Source organism: Cygnus olor, chromosome 1 (genome assembly GCF_009769625.2).
Source record: "Cygnus olor isolate bCygOlo1 chromosome 1, bCygOlo1.pri.v2, whole genome shotgun sequence".
Taxonomy (NCBI): Eukaryota; Metazoa; Chordata; class Aves; order Anseriformes; family Anatidae; genus Cygnus; species Cygnus olor.
This window is the reverse complement of record NC_049169.1, coordinates 31,897,880-31,917,987: the sequence shown is the minus strand read 5'-3', so window position 1 is coordinate 31,917,987 and position 20,108 is coordinate 31,897,880. Positions and strand designations below refer to the sequence as shown.

Here is a 20,108-nt window from a genome sequence, read left to right as displayed (position 1 = left end):
ATGCAGCAGGATGTCTGCCTGTATTTTAAATATACAGGATTGAGCTTTTAGAGGTTTGTTTTGTGATTCAACTCATACGTTGCTTTTTCAGTAGACGATCCAGGACTTCCTGTCACTTTTGTAATAATGAGTAAGGCAACGCAAATCCTTTAATGTGACTGATCCACTAATACTGTCCCGTCACTGACAATGGATGTTCGTACCCAGGGCTTTGGCTTCAACTCACTAACCAGCCACGAGTGATTGGCACCTCTTTGAAACGATTGCATTGAAAGGTCAGCTTCTGAGCAGTAGAAGAGCAAAATGAGGGAAAGGTCTCCTAGGGTAAAGTCGAAGGTGTCAGTGGGAGCGCGATCTACCTGTCTCTGGTGCTGTTAATATGCAAAATAACAAGTGTAGGGGTTTGGTTTTGCTCGCCGTCCTTGGCAGGGATTGTAACGTGTGGTGATGCTAAGTTTAAAAAGTTGTTTTGTGAATCTTCAGTTGTTCACCTAGACTAAGATTTCAGAAACTTGCCTGACATCTGACAAGCTCTGTAAGAAGTAGCCTGTTCCTAAAGGGCGGGTCTGCTTGCCCCATAAAATACCAAGTAAATGTTGTGTTACAGTACAGCTACGCAGCGTAATCGTAGCGTGTTGGCATCCCAGCAGCACACCAAAAATAGCGCATACATCTTCAAACCAAAAGTTTTGGAGCGAAGTTAGCAAGTTAATTTTTTTGAGCGCTGGCCCAGTGGAGCAGTTAAGTAATCCCACCTCATTTTATTGGGTGTGGGAACGTACAGACATACCGAAAGCAGGGGCAGATAGAACGCTTAATACCGAACATCGTCATTTCTCCGAGCTTGTAACTTCACGTGCACGTGGCCACTTTCTACTGAGCAGGTTTGGGTCTGCGTGATGCACCGAATACCCAGCGTGGCGCTCTCAGGGGCCTCGTGTGAAGGAGGGGAAGCGCCCGGTGTGCAGGGAGCAGGATGCCTGGGTACCTGGTCTGGCGTTTTCCTTCCCCCCGCGGTCCAGCAGCAGCTTGTTCCCTCTGATACGGCGGAGATGACATGGGACCCGCCTGGAGCTTTTAGGTTGCTCTCCCCTTTAGACCCAACAGCAAGGTTATATGTGGAGGGGATGAGGGTTTTCTGCAGCTGCCCGGCAGCTTGGATCTTGTGTTGCATCTGAATTTAGGTGGACAGATGGAGAAAACTGCCTGAAAGGGGGAAGGTGCAGCGCACGCGTAGCATAGCATGAAGCCAAGCTTGCTTCCAAGCTCAGGTGTTCAGGCTGTCTGTCCCGGCAGAGCACATCCTCTCTGGTTTTGGCAGTCTATATTTCACTGAAACTCCTGATCCGAATTTCCTAAGAACTCTTGTTTGAATTAATGTAAGATATTTATCTTAATAAGCGTTTTACTGCAGAAAGCTGCGGATGTAGGTGAGAGCCTTCTTTGCCAGTTGTGACTCAAAATGATCCCACTGATATTAAGCTTTGTAGGCTTCATGAATCAACAGAAGCATCTCCCTGTAGGGTTTTAAATTAACAGAACAATCGCGATGCATTTTACAGAGCCTAATCTGGCATAATTGGATTTCAGATATTTAACTGGACCAACACCCTTCCGCTCTGATACAGCTAAAACGAGGATCTCAGAGGAATCTAGCAGACATTCATTGCTTTATGCCTACCTTGTTAAAAACAGGATGCTACTTGCACAGCTGTCTTTCCCCACGGATTTCTTTAGTTTTTGACAAGCAGTTTTCGTGTCTTCCGTGTTACTAGATTATTAGTGTCTTCAGATAAGGCTCATCTCATGCATTTTATGAGCGTTTACCCCATAAGTCTTTCCTATTTATGTATACGTATGATCTGTAATGTCAGACGAGCAGAAATGTAAAAAGGCGAGCGTTAATACTGAAACAGGTATCGGCTGCCAGGTGTGGTGATGTGTGTCTAGTTTGCTTTTTCTTGGGTAGGTGTGCGGTGGTTTTTCTGCGTGTTTTTGAGAACTCATTGGAATACTTCTGAATCGCTTGTAGCAAGTTGTAATGATGCTCCGATAATTTGTGTTCTGGCCAGCACAAGGAATACTAAACTGTTGTAAGATCATTTACGCTGATAATTAGTTGTTGCCTGTTAAAGTTTATTAAAGCTCTGTTAATCTCTTCTTCCAGATCAATTGCTTGATGAGCTGCAGCTGAAATATTTAACACTTCACACTTATGCCCTTGGAGATGGAGCCCAAAGCTAACAACCTCGTTTTTGGGTGTCAGCGAAGCTCAACATCTGATGACGACTCTGGCTGTGCCTTGGAAGAATATGCCTGGGTCCCCCCAGGCCTTAGACCAGAGCAGGTACTGGTTGTGGTTCTGCATTATTAAAATAAGCCCCATATAGACTGTCTAAGGGAGTGATAGCAAGCCTTATTGAATCCTTATAATTTAAAACTCAAATTCACCTAGAACCCTCCACCTCGTTTTGTTTCCCATTCCAATGAGGCTGCCTCAAGGGAACTTAATATCCTCAGCATCGAGAAGTTTATATTCCTCAAGATTTTTCAATAAATATGTGCCACAGAGGTATGTACTGTTGAGTCTAAAAGTAGCAGAGAAATTCGCTTTCTCTCTGAAGCAAGCTGTTAGGTTTAATTGAAGCTCGTGGCACGGTGCGATTTGTACAGGCACAGTTAAGCGGTGACCATCTCTTTAAATAATTGGGCATTGGACATCTAGAACGGGAACGCTGCTGCAGCATACAGAATGAAGGTATTCTGTCACTGTGACAATTACTAATGTGTTTAACGCTTGTTTAAGTGGCAGTGTGCCTGCCATTTGTTCATGCCAGCATCTCTCCTGTGCCTTCCCTGCAGCCAACGCTTGTGGGCTGGTTGGGCTGTTCCTCCCCCTCTGCCTTTTCTTCTTTATCCACTACATCACAATGCAGGGGAACTAAGTGAAATTGCTGATGAGAGAGCTGCTATAGGAGATCAAATCAAACCTCCAGACGTATTCGTTTACCTGATGTTATTGTAACTGTACTGAAGCTGTGCATTCACCATCACCCAGAACTCGGGTGTCCCTGTCGAAGGGGCAGAGAGACTTCCTAGCGCTTGCTGGAGGAGGCAGAGCTGCTCCTGGCCAGCTGGCAAGTTACTGCAGTCCGTAGTTATGGAGGTGCAAAAGATGCATCCTTTCTGCTGTGCAGAGATTTTCCGTAGCTGCGAATAAAGTCGTGTCAGCAGGAATGGCAAATAACGGGCTAATTTTAGGGAAATTCTTTTTATTGCTTGCTTAAGCATATATATGAATCCCGATGAATCAGACCTTAAGGCAACCAGCAAGCTAATGTTCTGTCAGAACAATTAAGTAAATTCCATAAAATATCCCCATAATCAAGCTAGCTCAAACTCATTAAAGATTTCTTTTTTTCGAAGAAGAATGACTGAATTTGAGAACAGGGCAATAAACTGAGAGAAGGGCATAAAGTGTCTTTCAGGCTTAACTTTGTACTGCGTGTCGTTATCTTTTCCTGCAGCTCCTTGAAACGCAATCAGTACTAAGAGGACTTCTGATGTTTAAATTTTGGTTAAATGAAAGCCAAATAATGTTTCATACAACCTTTCCCATATAATTTTGATTGCTTCCTGACTGATTGCTGCCTCTTTTTCATCTGTCTCGCACAGTAATAAGCTGTTGACCTAAGCATTATTTAAATATGGATGGCAAGTAATATTTTTTGCCAATAGCCGGCTCTTATTTACAGCCCCAGGCCTCGTGACAAGCTGGAAACTGCATAGGAAAAACAATAAATCTGTAGCTGTTCCACAAAAATATTTTTTGCCACCGGGCTTTGTCATAGCGTTCATTACAGTTTTCCTGTCATAATTTTCTTCTGGGGGGGGGGGAAAGAAAAAGAGGAGTGAAGATTGATAGGTGTGTACACCCAATATTGATTTCTTTATCAAAAACACGCAGCCCATGAAAATTTCATAGTTCATTTGCATCCGACTGAAATGTGCCTGGATCCAGCCTTCTCCCACGGGAAGGATGTTTCCACCTTCTTACCAAAGGCCACATGGAAGCAATGAAAGCTGATGCTTTGGGTGAACCTGATCAGCGGGGGGCTACAAAACAGCTTTTGTCTCAACAATGTGTAAAATGCACAGAGCAAATTAAATTTGTTTACACAGCGACTGTTTTCTGGAAAGCTTCGTGCCTTGTGTGGTAAATTGTAGAGGGAAACTTGGAATTTCAGCTGGGTTGTTGACCAGCCCTGAAGGGGGTGGGAATAATGAGAACATTAAATGTGCATAATTTACGATACCCCCTAATTGTCACTGCAAATTGCATTCCAGAAAAGCAATTCAGCAGCTTGGTGCTAGTTTTATCAGAGACGAGCCAGGTTTGCTGAGTTGGTTCATCTGGGCCTCGTATTTTCAGCACAAATCCTGTCACAGGTCTAATGTAGCATAGCCTCCTTCCTTCGTAAATGGGACTTGAGATAAAACAGTAGCCGAAGGTCGTGTGCGGTGCTCAGGTGATGTGTGTCTCCTGGTCTGACTTCACATTGCTCCCGTGCAGGTACAGCTGTATTTTGCCTGCTTGCCGGAGGAAAAGGTCCCTTACGTGAACAGCCCTGGAGAGAAGCACAGAATTAAACAGCTCCTCTATCAGCTGCCACCCCACGATAACGAGGTAACTGGGGAGCCTGGGGGTGCACGGTCAGGGTTTAGGTCTCTCTCACCTCCTCTGTGTGAATTACCTACCTGCATGTTTATTACAAGCCTAAAACGTGGCTTGTGCTGGCATCTTACCTGTGCGCCAGCCCGGCGCATACACTGAACCCATTGTCTAGCTCTTCATTTTGCTGCTGTGCAGATAAGAGCTGTCTGGAAGGACACTGCCTTTTCTTGTCAGGAAGGTTGGTGTCACTGCAATAAACTTAACACAAGTTGGTTTTATAGTGTTTGCAGCCACCCAGCAATTACCAGGCACCTACAAATTCCTGGGATTTCATTGTAGCACACAAAAAGGATGCTTTGTGATAGTAAAAGGTTTGCATCTCAGATACGCAGTGTAATTTGGAGTAGAAGTGGAAATAACAAACTCTTTGTAAGAAAAGGGGGCGGGGATGTCAATGCTTAAGATCTTGCGTACTGCAATATTTAGTTGCAGGCACTTTACCATAAATCTAAAGGACAGTGTTATGGACGAACCTCAGTTAGGCTCCTTCCATTATTTTAAGACAGCAGCAGGTTTTGGTTTGGCTTTTTAAAATGTTATTCCTTGTCTGGACAACGTTTTAGTTTGCAAAATCTCTCTCTATACTAGGCTTGTATTGTGCCATATTAACTAAATATTAAGGTTGTAGAGAAGACTAGCTAGAGAAGTTCAACGATGATTGCCAGCATGCCTGAAAAAATTCTTGCATATTATGTGCTTGCTCATTGCGATGTTATTTTAAAAGCCCGGTATCTAAAGAAAGTTCTTCTGTGTTTTCACTGGAAGGTGAGATACTGCCAGTCTTTAAGCGAAGAAGAAAAGAAGGAGCTGCAGATGTTCAGTTCTCAGCGCAAAAAGGAGGCGCTCGGCCGAGGCACTATTAAACTCCTCTCGAGAGCAGTGATGCATGCAGTTTGTGAACAGGTAACGCTACTGGTGCCGCAAGCCAAGCAGCGGTCTCACTAATATCTATCTCAATATTAAATGTAGGCTTATTTCTGCCTATGCCTGAACATACATATATAAATAAATAAGATATAAATATATATAAATAGGATATTTGTGAAACTGCATATGAATAGAAAGAAGGTAGTGCTTGTTTAAGCAAAACAACCTTTAATACTAGCAATGAGCTGAATCTTTGACATATTTGCTACTGTTGTTGACTCATACTAAAATAAAGACAAATGAAAAACAGGCATATGTTTCAAAACATTATTAATTATGAACTTGTATTCACAAAAGTTTTGTTGATGCACAGAATTGTCTAGTCCAAGATTGAAAATATATATTTTTCCCTTCATGTCAAAATTTTGGAATGAAGCCTTCATGTTGGGTTTGGTGTTTTAATTTAGTTTAAATGCCAGAAGCTAGTTGTCTGTGATACGAAGTACGTCTGCTTTCTGTTTTTGTTCCTAGTGTGGTACAAAAGTAAATGGCGGTGAAGTTGCAGTTTTTGCCTCGAGAGCTGGCCCCGGTGTGTGCTGGCATCCATCATGTTTTGTATGCTTCACGTGTAATGAGCTTCTCGTTGACCTTATCTACTTCTACCAAGATGGAAAAATTCACTGCGGCAGACACCACGCTGAACTTCTTAAGCCTCGATGTTCAGCCTGTGATGAGGTAAAATTTGCATTTTACAGTCAAACCACCACCCGTCATTGTTCAGCTAACAAACTGCATCGCTTGCTTGGGCAATTACTGAAGGCAGATGCGTTCCTGCAAGCAGTAAGGACTGTGGTGCATAGATGTGTTTGAAAGCTGAGGGGTGTTCCATTTCTTGTCAGAGCGGCAATACGACAAGCAATGTGATCGAATTTAGAAAACATGTACCTGTTTGTATTTAGAATTGAAACTTGTAGATTGAATTAGAACAAGAATCTGTACAAATATTCCAAAGTATCATCATAACAGCAGCAGCTTTGTTAAGTTCTTACATTCTTTTTTTGTTTTTTTTTTTCTTTAAGAAGTAATTTTTTCTTCTTTCTTTGCTGTTTAAGAAAAGATCAGAATGCCACAGTTGTTTTAGGCAATTGTTGTTTTATCTTTGTACTTAAAAGCCAGCTAAACAAAAAATTAATGTGTTAACTGCACAAATAGGATATTTTGTTTGTTCTTAGTCCCAAGGAGAGGTTTTGTCCACTTAACTAAGAGTTCACTTTTCTCTCTGAAAAGATCATTTTTGCTGATGAGTGCACAGAAGCTGAGGGTCGCCACTGGCACATGAAACACTTCTGCTGCCTCGAGTGCGAGACGATCCTGGGAGGCCAGAGGTACATCATGAAGGACGGGCGACCGTTCTGCTGTAACTGTTTTGAATCTCTTTACGCGGAATACTGTGAGACCTGCGGGGAGCACATTGGTAAGTGTGTCCTTCTTCAGTATTAAACTTACATATTAAGGGAAAGACAAATTATGGGGAAAAAAAAATCACACTCCAGAAGTGTGGATTCTGCCAGTAGTTTTTGAGAGAACCCAAAGCATTGCTTTTTCTCCCTTTCCAGGTGTTGACCATGCCCAGATGACCTACGATGGACAGCACTGGCATGCTACGGAGACTTGCTTTTCTTGTGCTCAGTGCAAGACCTCTTTGCTTGGCTGCCCTTTCCTTCCGAAGCAAGGGCAGATCTACTGCTCAAAAACCTGCAGCTTGGGTGAGGACGTTCACGCCTCCGACTCTTCGGATTCCGCGTTTCAGTCTGCTCGATCAAGAGACTCCAGGAGGAGCATTCGCATGGGCAAGAGCAGCCGCTCAGCTGATCAGTGCCGCCAGTCTCTCCTCCTGTCGCCAGCCCTCAATTACAAGTTTCCTGGTCTGTCAGGCAACGCCGATGATACTCTTTCCCGCAAGCTGGATGACTTAAGCCTTTCAAGGGAAGAGGCAGGCTTTGTTAACGAAGACTTCTGGAAAGGAAGAGTAGAGCAAGAAATGCCTGAGGACCCTGAAGAATGGGCTGAACACGAAGACTACATGACTCAGCTGCTTCTGAAGTTTGGTGATAAAAGCCTCTTCCAGCAACCTGCTGAGGTAGACATTAGATCAAGCGAACACTGGATTTCTGACAGCATTGTCAAGAGCAAGTTGGACTTGAAAAAAAATAACCCAAGCCTAGCAAGTAAGAAGTATCAATCAGACATGTACTGGGCCCAGTCCCAGGACGGCCTGGGTGACTCCGCGTATGGCAGCCATCCGGGCCCTGCCAGCAGCAGGAAGATCCAGGAGCTAGACATGGAGCATGGGGCGTCGGGATACAAACACGACCAAACACCGTGGTACGGAGGTTCGCTGGAATGTTTGTCTGATCTGAAACAGCAAGAACAAAGCGTTCGAGACTCGATGGATTCTTTGGCTTTGTCCAACATAACAGGTAACGAGGGGAAATTGCATGGCTTTGATGGAGAGGTCAACCAAAGCATGGATGCTGTAGTACTTCGAACTAAGACTGGTCATATTTGTGATTCTTTTAAAAAGCTTTCACAGCAGGAGGTGCATGATATGCTTGATGTACTTTTATCAAGCACATAATTCTTCCATGAGATAAACGTATGCTATTTAAATTTTCCATTCCTTTTGAATTCTTTGCTTGTAACAACAACAACAAAAAAAACACAACAAAAAAAAAAGCACAACAAAACATAATGTTAAACAGAACAATCTTGAACTGTGCATTTGTTACATACAAACTACAACTTCAAGCAAATTCTGTACCTTAAGTACAAGAAGTTGCATTCTACACTAGGATCATATTAAAGATAATCCACAAAACACTGTAGATAGTTTCCTGATTTCCTTGTAAAAATATGTAGAAAATCTGAAAGGATGGCAGCCTTCTTAGCCTTAGGAAATGAGGTTTATGAGATTATCCTTCTCTGTTGACTAAAGAGAAACTGATAATCCACTTTTGTGAACCTCCTTGTCAAACGTGATTGAAATTAGCTGAAAGGATAAAAGTCAGATATGCAAGTGCATCTGTGTTGTGTGTTAACCTCCCATTCCTATTCCCTACCCCACAAAAAACCAAAACAACAAAAAAGCAGAGAATTAGCTAAGAGAGACACATTTTAAAAGTTGTCCTATCTTCTCCATTCCTTTCCTTCTAGCACGCATTATTCTAGCTCCTTCGATTAGCTCAGAAGCAGCCATGTGCTGCATTGCCCACGCGGTAAAGCAGGAACTGATGAGGGGAGCTTGGTTCAGGGGGTATGAGGGGAGGAGGAACCAGAAGTACTGCACCTGGGAGGGTCATAGGGCAGATGAAACCCTTGTTCTGGGAATGAACGGCCATCTGACACAAACCTGAAGTAAACCAGGCCAGCTTAGTGTTGACATTTTGAGAGTAAAGATCCTTCTTTGAGAGGAAGTGATCCTGGCCTTCCTGTAGCAACAGCTGGAATATTGAACTTAGCAATACCAGAAGCACAGAATATTTTAGCTTTAAAAATGGCAAGCATGGATCGTAATTTAAAGTAATTCTTTTCTTAGTGGCTTAGCTTTATGTATGTGTGTTTTAGCTGTTTAAATATTTTAAATTAATTAAACTTTTTGCATTCTAATGTTAGCTACTTCTTAAATGTTTGAAGTAAAAAACAAAGCTATTGTTGTTATGTGAAGCTAGTCCTTTTGGTAATGGTTCGAAAGAGCAGATATGGAGTGGTTGAGGCTGGAAGAGCCCTGAGGAGCCCACCTGCCCCAGCCCCTGCCCAAGCAGGGACACCCAGAGCAGGCTGCCCAGGACCACGTCCAGGTGGCTTTTGAAGATCCCCAAGGAGGAGACCCCACAGCCTCTCTGGGCAGCCTGTGCCAGTGCTCAGGCACCTCCCAGCACAGAAGTGCTGCCTGGTGCTCACGGGGAGCCTCCTGTGCTCCAGTTTGTGCCCACTGCCTAACACTTCAAGGTCTGCTTTCATGAAAACGAATGTTTTTAACGTTTCATTGCAGTACCTCTCTCTCTTCAATGCACCTCTAATTCTCTTTTTCCTCCTTTCTCAACTCCCACCCCAGGGGCTTCAATGGATGGCGAAGGCAAGCCACGGACATCTCTCTATTCTTTGCAAACTTTCCAAGAACTGGAGGTAGAGGACTGTGAGAAGATGAGCAACATGGGAACTCTGAATTCTTCCATGCTCCACCGGAGCACAGAGTCCTTGAAGAGTCTGAGCTCAGAGTTGTGCCAGGAAAAAGCGTTACCAGAGGAGAAGCCAGTGCATATGTCTGTACTGAGAAGATCTAAATCCCAGTCTAGACCACAGCAAGTGAAGTTTTCAGATGATGTTATTGATAATGGCAGTTACGAGAATGTTGAAATTCGACAACCTCCAATGAGTGAAAGGACTCGTAGGCGTGTTTACCATTTCGAAGAGCGTGGAAATCGGCCTTCTCACCATCGCAGAAGAAGTAGGAAATCTCGTTCAGATAACGCACTTAATTTGGCCACAGAAAGAAGATGCTCTCCAAAAGAGAGATTTCGTTATTACTCTCCTCAGGATCATGAAAAATTTATTCAAAACAAAAGCTCGCGTGAGTTTCGGGCATATATTCAAAACGCGGAGCTGTATAGCCAGTATGCCCATACGAGTTCTGATTATGCACTGCGGAATCAGGTGGTTGATAAATTTTTTGGATTATATGGTGATGAAGATGACTCCTGGTGTTCGACTTCATCCTCATCATCTGATTCTGAAGAGGAAGGGTATTTCCTGGGACAGCCAATTCCCCAGCCACGCTCGCTGAGATATCCATACTATACAGATGACCTTTCTAGTCCAACTACTGCGTTATCTAGTTCTCAGTTTGGACAAAGGACAACCAAATCAAAGAAGAAGAGGGGACACAAAGGGAAAAACTGCATCATTTCGTAATTTGTTTTAACAGTTGGGAAGACCAGTCAACTCTCTATCTACAGTTGGAACCACATCTTTTTATATTAATAATTGTACTTAAGCAAGTTGCTGAGGTTCTTAACGCTTTGCCAGTGTAAATGATAACTGTACCAGAGTTTACATTGTAAAAGTAACATTCAGAAATGTCACTATGCCAAACGATGACCTGTTCAGATATTGCTAGGTTTACATACGTTTCAGCTGTCAAGGTACTGTTATTGCAGTTCTTGATACAGACTTTTTGTAGACATTTATTTTATGCTCTCCATTCACCTATGTTCAGTTATCTGAGAGAGGGGAGTCAGCGAAGATCAATAAATAAAACTGTCAGTCTTGTACTGTAACTATACCCACACAGGGTGATCCTCAACTCTTTCTTCTCTCCAATGAAAAGGTGACTATGCTGTGTCCTTTCTTCACTGATAAAATTCATTCATTCTCTTCCTTGAAGTTTCCCTACAAAAACTGGAAGTTTTTTTTTAAAATTTGGGAAAACGCTGCTTTTCCAAAGAGTCCGCTATTAAGGAGGCAAAAATCAGAATGTGGGAGCTGAAATGCTTGAGGCCTTGATATATCTTAAAGCAGCACTAAATGGTTTACACACTTAAATAGAAGGAAAAACATGGAATTTTTTATTTTTTTGAAATAACTCCATCCTGTGTAAGTTGTTTTTTGTGCCTGTTTAAAGGAAGGTATTAATTCAGCTTTTGGAATTGGACCCGACTGCCAGTGAGTACAATGAGTAGCGATGGTTTTTATGTCATTTCCTCCACTCCACTGCATTGAAAGAGAAAGGTACAAATGCTGGAATCCTTTGCTCGGGCACGTAACCCCATTTAAGTCAATGAATCTACTTACATAACAAATACTTTCGTAAGGGCTTAAAGGATTAGGCTCCAGAATTGTGTCTTTTCAAATGTATTATCCAGGTTTTAAAATGTATTAGTTGCAATTCTAAATCAAAAAAAAATGATATTTATAACGTAGTATTTCATAGGCTTAAATGTATTCATAATTTAACAGTGCAAATACTAATGTACATATTGTACAGTTAAAATTTTAAAAGCTGAATATTTTTATATCCCTGAATTTGAAGAAGTTTGTTACAATATCAAACTAGATTTGTTAGGGGTTTAACAGCAGCATTACGGATGAAATATTGCTTGTATTTTAGTCAGAGTTAAAAATATTGAAAGATGTTTAGTGCAGAACAGCTTAATTTTGTCTACTAGATATTGAAAGCTCTGTATGCATGGTGGGGCTATGTAAATACTCTCTAAACTATGGCCCTCTTAATCTTGCAAGTGTTATTTATGGGTCAAGCAAAATGTAAACTATATAAATGTAAAAATCACACAAGCCTGGAATATATCAGTACAACAAACATGCAACTCCTGTGGATGTGGATTTCTTTCTTATTCTTCCCCACCTCTCCCCAAAACCGTTCCTCATGTTCACCTACAGCAAGGCAGAGAGATGTGAGGTGGTTCTAGAAGGCAAGGGGGCCTAGCACGTGATCGAGTTGCCTTGAACTCAGATGGAGAGCAGGAGGTATTTCAAATTAAAATAAGCTTCTATCAGTGTTTTAAGTGATTCTGCCCTTTAGGGCAGAATGTTTTTACTGGAATTAATGTGGACATCTGCCTCTTGAAATAGTAAATGCTAAAACCATAGGTTTCATCATCTGAACAACGGTAACTGATGAAGTAACAGGTACTTCTTACAAGTTAAGGAAAAAAAAAAAAAGCCTGACCAAATGAACTGTTTGTCATTTCTGAGGACATAACTTTTTGAAATAAGAAGTAGCCAGACCTAAGGGACGGAAGATAGATGGGTAGTGCTCACATCAAATAAAAGGAAGCTATTGCTAAGGCCAAGTCGAAATAGCAGTTACTGGCTGATATTTTCAGGGTAAAATAAGCAAAAGATCCTTTACTCCCAGAGGTGGTATTCACCATATAAGTCACTTTTCTAGTACAAACAAGTCTTGTGTACATGAAAGCTGATCAAAGCAATATCATGCGGCATGGGCCAATGGGCGGCGTGTGGGCTGCTTCCAGCTGGCAGGCTGCCCTGGTGGCTTAGGCAGTATTTGCTTTCCTAGCAGCTAAAGGCCTGTTGTGCTTAACAGTCCAACAGCCAGACTGCGAGGACTTAGAAGGCTTGAGAAGAGAAACTGCCTTGTTAATGCTTTGCCCAGGATACTCGAACAGCGATTGGGACTTTCCGTTCATAACGGCACTTCCAAGTACAGGGAGCCAGGACTCTGAAAGGACATGCTCTGCTGCTACTGCTGGGGCCGTTCTGGAGCAAGTGCCTCATGCAGATACGTCCCCACCACTCCTCCTTCCGATCCTACACCATCTAAGGATGCAGCACATGCTCTCTCCCAAAGTGCAAAGGCTTATGGAGTGTTAGATGGTAAACATTTTTCCACAGATTGTTGAATAGTTGTTTAAAAAAAACAAAAAGTTAACGAGCAGCAATCACAGCCCTAGTACTCTTTATAAGCTATATTTATAAGCTATATTCAGAGCATCAACTTGCACAGTACCTCCTCTAAACCTCCAAATAAGTGAGTTGAAAGATGACTCTTCTCCTTACCCTTAGTAAAACAAACAAGCAAACCAAGGATAACTTTGGACTAAAGGTTTCATTACTGGAGCAGGGGAAACGCTGCTCTCGCAAAGGCTCCTGGTACTTTAAAATGAGTGATGTAACTAATGACACCTCACCCCTTCCCACCACTCTTTTTTTTTTTATTATTATTATTATTTTTCATCTAGAAGCTTTGGAAGTGGATAGAGGCCTTTTCTTGGGCTCAGCTTTACTCAAAAAAAGATGTAGAGGCACATTTGTCTGTACAAGAGAGAGTACGTGTGCGTGGGGAGCGGGGTGAAATAAACCTTTGTTTGTATTATGCAGTGCTGCTCTTTTGCTAAACAAACAGCAGCGATTCTTTCCAGCCCAAGGCAAGAGCTGTGAACTCTTCTCCCTCGTGAGCAAACCTCGTCAGGGACGGGAAGGTTGCACAGCACGGTGCCCAGGGCAGCAGTGCTCCCGCGTGGTTACCTTCCCCTGGGTGAGCAACTTCTTCAGAGCTCGTTCAGCCCTCTCTGCTTTGAGGCACAAAGCTCTCCCTTGCCTCTCCTAGGCTGCAGGACCACAAGTAATTAGGAATATTAGAAACATTTAGAAAGCTGTGTTTTGCTGAGGAATGGAACATTGAGAGACATTCCTGGCAGGCAAAGAATAACAGGTGCTTGCACCCACGCTTAATGAAACGGGTTAGCTTTCTGTAATTCCATCCACTTGAAATATTACTCACTAAGTTGAAAATGGCTATACAACTTTTTAGGTTTTTCAGCTTAACATAAAAGATTTCTATTTCATTATTTTTAAACACTTCTTTTAAACGTTTCTAATCCATTCTTCCAGCTTAATAAAAGAAAAGGGTATGGGCTATAGCGTCTGCTACTTGCACTAGACACCGGTACAGTTGCCAAAACTAAGTTCTGCTTTGTGTTACTAGAAGGGGTGCGATATTCCAAGTGGAGCTTACACCTTCATGATGGATGGTGAGAAATGCTAGGGCCATACATTACCCTCATCCCCACCAAAAGAGGAAATCCTGCACAAAAAGCACGGTCACAAGGAAGCAGTTCTTCTAATACGTGGGGGGCATTAACTCCTTTTCTATCTGTAGTGATGCATTGCTGATCTTCACCCTAACAGCTTAAGTTGTCACCCAAAGCTGCCAGCTCACCACTGAGATGGTGTTATCTGCTGAGGCTGGAGCAATGTCCACACTTCATTCCTTCCATTTCCTCTTCCCCTTTTATTCTTTAAAGGGCATCTGCACACTGATGGCTGCTAGGAGTATGTTTTCAGCAGCTCCTAATGTGACAAAGAAAAATTCCTCCAGCACAGCATCCGGTTCCTTCTACCAGTGGTTTTCCTGCCCCTTTCCAGCAGCCTCACTGAGGCTGTACACAAGACCAAGGACAACTTTTACACTGCTATAAAATCAAACTCAAAGTATACGTTTCTACAGGAAGCAAGAGTAAAAGCCATGTATCTTGCTCAAGTTAAGTGGCGTAACCTTTTACTTACATCAACATAAAGCGTACATCACAAAAGGGTAGACATGAGCATTCAACATAATGACAAGTATTAAACAGGGGAAAAACAGTTATCACTAACGAATGTGAATTAAACCTTTCATAGAAATAGCATTTATAAAAAAAATCAAGAGTCTCCTTAGTTTATGAGTTAAATTTAATCCATTAAAAAAATAATATGCTAAGGACAACCTAAATAACTTACTGACCTATCAGCTAATCACAAAAACACAGGACTATTGGGGGCTTAGGTGTCACTTTATAGAAAAGCACTCAAAAAATCAGACACTTTTAGAAACCTGACTAAATTTCACTAGGAGAACAAAGGAGACTCCTAACACAATGTACAATAACAACAAACTTTTTAAATCAAAAATATATTAATCATGATTTCAGTATTTTTTTTCTTTAGTGTTTCTACCCCAAAGCAGAAACCGCGGTGTAACACCCTGAAGACTGACCTGTCCACAGGCAAGCAGCAAAGCCCTGACGGTTACATTCCTGTCTCAGAAACTGAATGTAAATTTGCCTGTGGTTTCACGACTGCTCCTGGCAAGCCAGGCTGTTGCCAAAAGGGGTGGGTCAGGTCTAGCTACTGCGCCACAACAGGTTGCCTTTCTTCCCCCTCTGCCACCTCCAATTAGCATCCAGTAGGCTCGGTGAGCCTTCTCCACTGGCTGCACAGCCCACACAACCCAGCTCCCAACGAGGTAAGCTGCAGGTCATCCCCGTTGAGCAAGGTGAACTCTTCAGAAACCCAACAAAAGCCAATTGCAAAACCACACCCACCTGACATTAAAACTAATCAGGCATCTCAGGAATCTGATGTAATATATATATATATTTAACGCACCGTATCAAGATTTGCATGTGTAAGATGCTGTGATATGTACAACACCTTGTACACGCAAAATCCTTGCCATTTTGTCTACTTTCTTGCAAAGCATTCCTCTGAAACCTTAGAAGCTACTTGATAAGGGGCTGAATTTGGTGACTTTTTCATTTAATACCATGCACTTCAGAAACCGCGAGCTTTAGTCGCTTGTCCTGTTACAGAGTTTCAAGTTTCTAAATACAAATGTATACAAAACACTGGTGTTTACCTCTTCGTGATTATGATTCAAGTTCTCCCTTTCCCCAAACATTCATAAAAAAACAGTATCTCATTAAATGAACACAAATCAACAGTCAGCATACCAACAATGAATCCTAAATTATGTTTCACCTCTAAAAAGTCATCACAGAGCACTGGCAGCCTCTTGACTCTAACTCAACAATTTTTCCCCAGCTACAAGTAACTATCAGGTCAAAAATGGCTGCAGACATTACCCAGGATCATTTGGGTTTGAAACGATGATCAATTTGGGGCCTATTTAGGGTTCAACTTCACATTATACCTAATCTGAAGCAACTTGGAGTTACTAAATAAAGAGACAGTCCGTGCCCCACCTTGCCACCCCAAATTCCTGCCCCTTCTTGTTGATTACAGAGACTCATAATTGTTAAAACTGATGCACAAAAAGTGGTGAGAAGGCATAAAGGAGAAAAGGGCAAAAGAGGAGACCTTGCCTTGCTCAGTGTCTGCCTGCAGTTACGCTCTGTAAGGTACAGTCAGAAAAAAAAAAGAAAAAAGAAAACAGAAAACATTTAATTGCAAATACTAACAGAAAAATTGAATTAATTCTACATAATACTGCTTACTAGTAATGGCTCATGATACGGAAAACACCAAAATATAAAAGGCATTTGCAGAACCTGCAAGTAGAACAAAAATACATCACTTCTTGCATCAAGCAGGCAGAGTTTCTCTGGCAGCCAAAGACCAGGAACAACCCCTGGTGCAATTTTACAGAATGAATTTGAAGTTCAAAATTAAACTATAATAAATAACTTAAATCATAGCTGTGAGCAATTTTGAAAGTCTTCCCTTCCTATTGTATATATGAAACCAGGACACATTTCTGCGTAAGTTGAGGAACGAAGAACTGCTTCATATTATTTTAATAAAAAATGTTGTTTTGTAGTTACACTTACAAACATCAAAACAGCAGTGTACATACGTGAGACTGAACAGTTTTTCCTCGGTAACTGTGTAAAGGTTTCAAAAATAGTTTGTCACTTTATGGCGTTTTTGAAAAGAACATCCTTTTCAAAGGAATTTACGTCAACAAGTACAGGTAGGAAGAATACAACTGTGGAGACCGCGCTGCACAAGGTACAGCCGTCTTAGATGGTAAGAAGAAGCACGAGCCTTGGGTTGAAATCTCCAGCTGGAACTCCTCTTTCCCCGCAAAAAGCAGATTTATGTATTACAGCCTACGAAACGCAGAGATCTAAAATTGTATTTCCGTCCTTAGTAGGGGCCATCTTTGAAAGATTCTGATAACTCCTGGTTGGCGGCATCATACTGGGCAATGAAATGTTTGAGTTCTTCAATGCATCGCTCACCTATCTCGTGCAGATTCTGCCGCAGAGCAAACTGAATGGACTTCTCTAACGACGGATCTTTATCGATTAACATCTTCACTACCATGCCAAAGGTTTCACAGTCTTGTCTGTAGACCTAGGAAGAACACATTTTAGAAAACAATTAAACATGAGACACTGTACGTTAGCAAACCAACAGCCTTCATTGAGTTAGGAGCTACCGCAGAGCCAAAACCAAACAAAGAATATTGGATTAACTGAGTTTCAGCTGTAAGAGATACCTGCCTTTTCCTCTCTTCTGACTGGCTTTAATACAAATACAACTAGTTCAGAACTATCTGAATACAAGAAATAACTCTTATCGGAAGAAATGCCAGAAAACGAGAGCAAGTTTCTCTTGCAGCAGTATTTAATAAACAATGGCAGAATAAGGTGCAAATGCTAAAACAGATTCTGTAAAATGATACGTAAAATGAATTTAACTGTGGCGTGCCTAGCAATCTCAAACTCTGTACAACAGTAACTTAGCTTGCAATCGTTCATAATTCTTTAAATACAAGTCACGTTTAAACATTTTCACCAAATTACGTTTGTTTGTTGGATATCATTTTCTCACAGCCCTTGACAATCATAACTTTAAATAGTTTGACTGCACTGGTGATTCAACTGTTAAGGATAAAAGAAACGTTGGTAGGAGTCTTCCAATTTTTTTTTTTTTCCGAATTCCAGCTGGGGTTGGCTATTAATCTAAACACCACCAAAAAAGGAACATGTCAAAGCCTTCCAACTGCTGGAGGCAGTTTGTTTTCATACCATTTTGCTTTCTTTAACCAATTTCCTTTGAAAAGATACCATGGATTTCTGAATGAAGACAAGTCAGCTGTATATCTGTACATTTTTTGGAGGAAAAAACTAAGGTTTTAATATTTCTCAAAGTATGCCTATCTTTTAATATTGTTAGAACTTTTGTCAGATATGTGACCCTTTCTACCCACATTTATCTACATTGTGGACACAAATGATACAACTGTATATGCACATTTCCCTAAATTTATTTAAAAAAAAAAAAAAAAAGGAAAAAGAGAGAGGATAAAAAACACCCAACAAAATCCCTCCAACCACCACACTATTTTTTTTTCAAATTGACTAGTCATTGGCAGCCCAGGCATATTCATGTCAGAGAAGCAGGAAAAATACAGACATTCTTCACACAGATCTATTTACTTACTCTCAGAAACGCAATGATTTAACATAACACAATTAATAAAGATTGTTGTCAGATGTTTGATAGTATATTCTATGATTCAATAATAGTTCAAAACCAGACCCATTTTTCAAACACTGGTTAGCAAATAAAGGAAAACCTTTTAGGAGAAACTCATTTTAAGTGATATTGTGAAGTCAAAAAGACAAGTGCAATCCAAAACTAATTGGAGCAAAACGTCTTAAATGAGGGAACAGTGGGAAAAGGTGTTTTTTTTTTCAGAGACTGGGTCTGTTTCCTGCTTCGTATGCTTAGTTCTCTGTTAGCAAAACATCAGTAAGGAACAAAGCCTCTTGCAAAGATCATTTTCTACAGCAAGTGAAATATGGTGCTTGCTAGGAGAAACTCAAAACAGAGCAAATTTTAGTTCTTTTTTTTCTGACTCCTTTCAAGGAAAAAGCTCAGGGAGAATTGCTGTGCAATTAGCCATATGACAGACAGATGGTATTGCATTTTGGGTAACTCAGGCTTTTCAAGCACTTGTAGCAGGCTTGCTAACACCTTCACAGAATGATTTTTGAAAGCTTTTATTTTTTTTGTCCCCAGTGCCATTATATTTTTGGGGAAATGGTTCAAAAAGGTGGTTTGGGTTGTTGTTTTTGTTTTTCTTATTGCATGTCTATTTGTCCTATTTTACCATCTTTCAATGTTCAGACCAAGGATGTGTGAATGGCCTTCCACAGGTAAACTGACCCGGTAACGGGCAGTCTTCACAGCACGCTGTGCAACACGAACACAAGTGGAAACCCAACAGTAAGAGAGGGCACAGGCGCGTTGCCCTCTTACACTGCAAGGTACCCCGAGGTACAGCTGAAGGAAGCGCTGTACTTTTAGCTGGTCTTCAAATGAATGGCAAACAGTGCTGTTTGATATTTCTCTCACCCTTCCCAAAGAAACAACCCAGATGAAATTCTCTGACCATGAGCACACAGAGATTTGCTCAGCCTGTGCACGTTTTCCTTCTACAGTTCCCCAGCAGAGGCCTGGAAGAAGAACCAAGAGGGCCACCATCATCGTCGTCATGTCTGGAGGCAGAGAAGTCGCTTTGCTGACACACCGATGTGGAAAGCAAACACCTTCATACCGCAGATGAATGTCTTCAGCACTTTGTAACAAAAGCCTTTAAGAAATGGAATACCTAGCATAGGGGAAGAGGGCAGGAGGTGGAGCAGGAAGGCAATTCTAGCAACAGAAAACAAAGGAAACAGCTCAGCTCCTGTAACAACGCTTGAGTCATTTTCCCTCAACGAGCTTTCTACCCCAGTTGCTAATTCTGATCCTCCTGGTGCAATCTGCCTCCTCCTCAACTGTGCTAATAAACCTATTTATATAGCCGCAATGTAAATTGCATCACTGAAATGATCCCTTTTAAAATTACTTCCCTCCAATTAATGTGATTCAGTGATTCAATTCTAAAAACAGATGCATCAGCACCACGGAAGGAGCTGTGAAGCACAGTTGTGAAGTGGAAATAACTTCATAAACCAGTTTGTTTCTGAAGCCAGTGCATGAAAACCAACTCTCAGGGAGACATTACCATGCTTTGCAGAAGGGAGTTGAGACTATCCATTACAAGAATATCGACTCCAGAAGAATATTAATTACAGCTTAATGACACCATCAACTACTCCAAAAAACTGTGAAAGTACTCAGAGCTCTTGAAGAAGAAGGTGGTGGCCTTGCATATTAAAATCCATCTTCT

At 41.5% G+C, this 20,108-nt stretch overlaps 2 protein-coding genes across 13 annotated transcripts in view; one reads left to right on the top strand and one right to left on the bottom strand.

The window, feature by feature from the left end:
• Window positions 1-11,978, top strand: part of PRICKLE1 (prickle planar cell polarity protein 1) — a 65,326-nt gene extending 53,348 nt beyond the window's left edge. For all 8 annotated transcript variants that reach the window (XM_040551377.1, XM_040551368.1, XM_040551362.1 and 5 more), the window contains 7 exons: window positions 2,168-2,347; window positions 4,574-4,687; window positions 5,501-5,638; window positions 6,134-6,337; window positions 6,890-7,076; window positions 7,219-8,082; window positions 9,717-11,978. In XM_040551377.1, the coding sequence (XP_040407311.1) occupies window positions 2,216-2,347; window positions 4,574-4,687; window positions 5,501-5,638; window positions 6,134-6,337; window positions 6,890-7,076; window positions 7,219-8,082; window positions 9,717-10,573 (2,496 nt within the window). In that variant the 5' untranslated portion in view covers window positions 2,168-2,215 and the 3' untranslated portion in view covers window positions 10,574-11,978. The remainder of the gene's footprint in view (window positions 1-2,167; window positions 2,348-4,573; window positions 4,688-5,500; window positions 5,639-6,133; window positions 6,338-6,889; window positions 7,077-7,218; window positions 8,083-9,716) is intronic.
• The window catches only part of PPHLN1 (periphilin 1), a 74,948-nt gene continuing 65,916 nt past the window's right edge, over window positions 11,077-20,108 (bottom strand). For all 5 annotated transcript variants that reach the window (XM_040551422.1, XM_040551444.1, XM_040551424.1 and 2 more), the window contains one exon: window positions 11,077-17,278. In XM_040551422.1, coding sequence (XP_040407356.1) covers window positions 17,069-17,278 — 210 coding nt within the window. In that variant the 3' untranslated portion in view covers window positions 11,077-17,068. The remainder of the gene's footprint in view (window positions 17,279-20,108) is intronic.